General features: G+C 48.6%; 1 protein-coding gene across 4 annotated transcripts in view; it reads right to left on the reverse strand.

The window, feature by feature from the left end:
- LOC109895186 (ras-GEF domain-containing family member 1B-A) overlaps nt 1-6,000 on the reverse strand; it is a 77,000-nt gene that overhangs the window by 32,267 nt on the left and 38,733 nt on the right. For all 4 annotated transcript variants that reach the window (XM_031829587.1, XM_031829588.1, XM_031829585.1 and 1 more), the window contains exon 5: nt 119-331. In XM_031829587.1, coding sequence (XP_031685447.1) covers nt 119-331 — 213 coding nt within the window. The remainder of the gene's footprint in view (nt 1-118; nt 332-6,000) is intronic.

Here is a 6,000-nt window from a genome sequence, read left to right on the forward strand (position 1 = left end):
TCATCTTTTTAAGTGGGAGAACTTGCACAATTGGTGGCTGACTAAATACTTTTTTGCCCCACTGTATATATATATATATATATATATATATATATATATTTATCATTTAGTAACATACCAGTTCTATGTGAGTGAGCTGCTGTGCCACGGTGAAGGGGTCGTTGCAGACGGACAGCATGTCCCTCTGGATGGCCTGAGGCTTGGCCTTGAGCACAGTCAGGCGGTCTGTGGCTGTAGCATTGACCTTGACCAGGGCCTCCTCGTACTGGCTCAGAGTAGTCAGCTTCCTGATTAGGACCTGAATCATCTGGTGAACCACCTTCCTGTACAGCTGGAGGGAGGAATGGAGGGAGGGAAGGAGAGAGAGAGAGAGAGGAAAGAGGAGAGGTAGGGAGAGGAGAGGTAGGGAGATGGAAGGGGGAGAGGAGAGGTAGGGAGAGGGAGAGGGGAAGGGGTAAGGGGGAGAGGGGAGGTAGGGAGAGGGAGAGGGGAAGGGGGAGAGGGAAGAGGGAGAGGAGAGGTAGGAAGAGGGAGAGGAGAGGTAGGGAGAGGGAGAGGTAGGGAGAGGGAAGAGGGAAGAGGGAAAGAGGAAGAGGAGAGGTAGGGAGAGGGAGAGGGGAAGGGGTAGAGGAGAGGTAGGGAGAGGGAAGAGGGAGAGGAGAGGTAGGGAGAGGGAAGGGGGAGAGGTAGAGGAGAGGTAGGGAGAGGGAAGAGGGAGAGGAGAGGTAGGGAGAGGGAAGGGGGAGAGGAGAGGTAGGGAGAGGGAAGAGGGAGAGGGAAGAGGGGGAGGGGGAGAGGAGAGGTAGGGAGAGGGAAGAGGGAGAGGAGAGGTAGGGAGAGGGAGAGGGAAGGAGGGAGAGGAGAGGTAGGGAGAGGGAGAGGGAAGGAGGGAGAGGAGAGGTAGGGAGAGGGAGAGGGGAAGGGGGAGAGGGAAGAGGGAGAGGGAGAGGAGAAGGGGGAGAGGGAAGAGGGAGAGGGAAGAGGGAGAGGGAAGAGGGAGAGTGAATTTCTTTGAGGAGATTACAGTTCAATGTTTTTCATGCAATTAGTTTAAAATACTGACACATGTATAGGTAAAGAGAGAGAGATAGAGAGATAGAGAGATAGAGAGATAGAAAGAAATCCAATGTTGATAAACTCCCATATCTACTGGGTGAAATACCACAGTGTGACATCACAGCAGCAAAGATGTGTGACCTGTTGCCACAAGAAAAGGTCAACCAGTGAAGAACAAACACCATTGTAAAATACAACCTATATTTACGTTTATTTATTTTCACTTTTGGACATGAACTATATACACATCATTACAACACTGTGTGTGTGTGTGTGTGTGCATATATATATATATATATATATATTAGCGACAGACAGAGAGAGAAAGAGACAGAGAGACAGACAGAGAGACAGAGACAGAGAGACAGAGAGAGAGACAGAGAGACAGAGAGACAGAAAGAGAGACAGAGAGACAGAGAGAGACAGACAGACAGAGAGACAGACAGAGACAGAGCGAGACAGACAGAGAGAGAGAGAGAGAGAGACAGAGACAGACAGAGAGATGAACCTTAGTCACTCAGGGTCTGTGTCTGAAATGGCACCCTATTCCTTATATAGTGCACTACTTTAGACCAGAGCCCTATTCCCTATATAGTGCACTACTTTTGACCAGAGTCCTATGAAGGAAAAAGAGTGCCATTACTGATGCACACAGGGTGGCCTTTATCGATTATAAGTACAACTGACCCCTGACCTCAGCAATGAGTCATGAACTAGTAATCCTAAGTAGGGTATTCAGCATAACATATTTGGAACATGGGGATGACGTACCTTTTCCTATGCCTACATGTTGTACAGGAGAGAACAGTAGCCTAGCGCAACACACCAGTGAAAGACTCTGGTCGGTGGCCACTTCAAAGCATCCAGTGATCTGGCGAGACTTCTGTCATCCTGCCTCCTTTCATCCACAGACAGAGGGACAGGGGATGGGGGAAGGGACAGGGGGGGGGGCTCTACTAGGTTTCTAAAATTAGAAACCATTCATGGAGATCCCAGGCTGACATTTCCACGTAGCGATAGAGATGATGGGAGCTCGTTGTAACAAATGACTCTGTTGAACGGGGGGAGGGGGGCGAAGCTTGGGTTGACAGCCTTTTTCCTACGCCTCCGCCACCCTCAACCCTGGCATCAGGAGGAGCAACAGACTGTCTCGATGTTTACGACCCCCCCCCCACCGACAAAGAACCAGTTAGCTTCTAAACCCCCCCCTCCTTCTCAGCCCTCTCTTTCCTGGCTCTGTGACATCACCTCCTGGTGGGGACCACCTGACCAGCGCCAGAAGGGTCTCTCTCGCTGTGTTATGTAATGCAGATCAGAGAGCGAGAGAGAGAGAGAGAGAGAGAGAGAGACACACACACACAGAGAGAGAGAGAGAGAGACACAGAGAGAGAGAGAGAGAGAGAAAGAAAGACAGAGAGAACGAGACAGAGACAGAGAGAGACAGAGACACACACAGAGAGAGAGAGAGAGAGAGAGAGAGATAGAGATAGACAGGGATGCAGCTTAAGCCCCACCCTCTTCAACATATATATCAACGAATTGGCGAGGGCACTAGAAAAGTCTGCAGCACCCGGCCTCCCCCTGCTAGAATCCGAAGTCAAATGTCTGCTGTTTGCTGATGATCTGGTGCTTCTGTCACCAACCAAGGAGGGCCTACAGCAGCACCTAGATCTTATGCACAGATTCTGTCAGACCTGGGCCCTGACAGTAAATCTCAGTAAGACCAAAATAATGGTGTTCCAAAAAAGGTCCAGTCACCAGGACCACAAATACAAATTCCATCTAGACACTGTTGCCCTAGAGCATACAAAAAACTATACATACCTTGGCCTAAACATCAGCACCACAGGTAACTTCCACAAAGCTGTGAACGATCTGAGAGACAAGGCAAGAAGGGCATTCTATGCCATCAAAAGAAACATAAATTTCAACATACCAATTAGGATTTGGCTAAAAATACTTGAATCAGTCATAGAGCCCATTGCCCTTTATGGTTGTGAGGTCTGGGGTCCGCTCACCAACCAAAACTTCACAAAATGGGACAAACACCAAATTGAGACTCTGCACGCAGAATTCTGCAAAAATATCCTCCGTGTACAACGTAGAACACCAAATAATGCATGCAGAGCAGAATTAGGCCGATACCCACTAATTATCAAAATCCAGAAAAGAGCTGTTAAATTCTACAACCACCTAAAAGGAAGCGATTCACAAACCTTCCATAACAAAGCCATCACCTACAGAGAGATTAACCTGGAGAAGAGTCCCCTAAGCAAGCTGGTCCTGGGGCTCTGTTCACAAACACAAACACACACTACAGAGCCCCAGGACAGCAGCACAATTAGACCCAACCAAATCATGAGAAAACAAAAAGATAACTACTTAACACATTGGAAAGAATTAACAAAAAAACAGAGCAAACTAGAATGCTATTTGGCCCTACACAGAGAGTACACAGCGGCAGAATACCTGACCACTGTGACTGACCCAAAATTAAGGAAAGCCTTGACTATGTACAGACTCAGTGAGCATAGCCTTGCTATTGAGAAAGGCCGCCGTAGGCAGACATGGCTCTCAAGAGAAGACAGGCTATGTGCTCACTGCCCACAAAATGAGGTGGAAACTGAGCTGCACTTCCTAACCTCCTGCCCAATGTATGACCATATTAGAGAGACATATTTCCCTCAGATTACACAGATCCACAAAGAATTCGAAAACAAATCCAATTTTGAAAAACTCCCATATCTACTGGGTGAAATTCCACAGTGTGCCATCACAGCAGCAAGATTTGTGACCTGTTGCCACGAGAAAAGGGCAACCAGTGAAGAACAAACACCATTGTAAATACAACCCATATTTATGCTTATTTATTTTATCTTGTGTCCTTTAGCCATTTGTACATTGTTAGAACACTGTATATATATATAATATGACATTTGTAATGTCTTTACTGTTTTGAAACTTCTGTATGTGTAATGTTTACTGTTAATTTTTGTTGTTTTTCACTTTATATATTCACTTTGTATGTTGTCTACCTCACTTGCTTTGGCAATGTTAACACATGTTTCCCATGCCAATAAAGCCCTTGAATTGAATTGAATTGAATTGACAGACAGAGAGAGAGAGAAAGAGAGAGAGACACACAGAGACACAGAGACACAGAAACACAGAGACACAGAGAGACAGAGAGACAGAGAGAGAGAGAGAGAGAGAGAGAGAGAGAGAGCATTAGAGCTGGAATAATTTGGTGGGTTCTTATATTTGTCCTATTTCACACATGTATTGCGATATATAAATAAGCATGTGTGAATTGTAAACGTGTATTTTTGCATATCCCACTCTCTCTGAGACACCCTCGGACAGTGGGGTCACTGCCTGGGTCTGCCATGATCAACCGCAACCCTGGAGCAATTAAGGCCTTGTTCAAGGGCACAGAGATTTGTCACCTTGTCGGCTCAGGGATTCAAATGAATGACCTTTCAGTTACTTGCCCTCTTGCTGCCATCCCAGTGTTTATGCATGCTGAGCATGCTCACGTCTGTCTGAAAAAGTACTTTGGAATATAAATCAAAATAGGTGAAATGCTGCATGTAGATCCTAAGAGAAGGGTGGAATTATGGTCTGGAATTCAGGTGCATGTGGGCATTCCTGCATCTGCAAGAACTTATCTTTCTACTTCTATTGGTCAATTGTTAAGCCAGGACAGGCGGGAGGTAGCTCCAGTATAGTAGGTACCATAACGTTGGATGCGAACCGGCGATAAACCCCACAGAAGAAGAAGCGAGGGCCGACAACGGTAGACAGTGTCCTTCTGTTTTCCTGCAGTTCTGTTAACGACGGCGAAGGCAAGTGTTCGGCAGGAGGGAGCGAAGGACACCATCTAATGGCGTCGCCCCGCCTCAAGCTAGCTACCGTCTACCGACGTCGCCCCGCCTCAAGCTAGCTAGTAGGGAGGGTTCCGGTAGGAGGGAGCGAAGGACACCATCTACTGGCGTCGCCCCGCCTCAAGCTAGCTAGTAGGGAGGGTTCCGGTAGGAGGGGGCGAAGGACACCGTCTACCGATGTCGCCCCGCCTCAAGCTATCTAGTAGGAAGGGTTCCGGTAGGAGGGAGTGAAGGACACCGTCTACCGACGTCGCCCCGCCTCAAGCTAGCTAGTAGGGAGGGTTCCGGTAGGAGGGAGTGAAGGACACCGTCTACCGACGTCGCCCCGCCTCAAGCTAGCTAGTAGGGAGGGTTCCGGTAGGAGGGAGCGGAGGACACCGTCTACCGATGTCGCCCCGCCTCAAGCTAGCTAGTAGGGAGGGTTCCGGTAGGAGGGAGCGGAGGACACCGTCTACCGACGTCACCCCGCCTCAAGCTAGCTAGTAGGGAGGGTTCCGGTAGGAGGGAGCGGAGGACACCGTCTACCGACGTCGCCCCGCCTCAAGCTAGCTAGTAGGGAGGGTTCCGGTAGGAGGGAGTGGAGGACACCGTCTACCGACGTCGCCCCGCCTCAAACTGATAATACTTTTATTTCCCCTTTGACCCACATTCACAGCATGAAGATGTTGGGGGGGAGGGGGGCTTTCATGCAGGAACCAATGGGACGCTCAGGGGGGGGGGGGCATTCATGCAGGAACCAATGGGACGCTCAGGGGGGGGGGGGGGGGGCTTTGCGGACTGCAATCACACACACCATCTTAACCAGGCACAGTAACTTGTTTACATCCATGCTCCTGCCTCCCTGTATATCTGATCACATCTACAGTTACCGTTTTTTTTAATCATGTTGAACATGTGCTCTTTACGACAGAATATTAGAATGAGGTGAATTCCAATGGGGGTTTTGGACCAAGTTACACTTCTCAAAAGGCACTGAATTAGTGGAATGACCCACATGCGTAGTAGACCATAGTGTTTTTAATACTCCTTTCTATGTGCGTGGCTGACTGGGTGGTGTGTA

The sequence above is a fragment of the Oncorhynchus kisutch genome, linkage group LG8, assembly GCF_002021735.2.
Source record: "Oncorhynchus kisutch isolate 150728-3 linkage group LG8, Okis_V2, whole genome shotgun sequence".
Classification (NCBI taxonomy): Eukaryota; Metazoa; Chordata; class Actinopteri; order Salmoniformes; family Salmonidae; genus Oncorhynchus; species Oncorhynchus kisutch.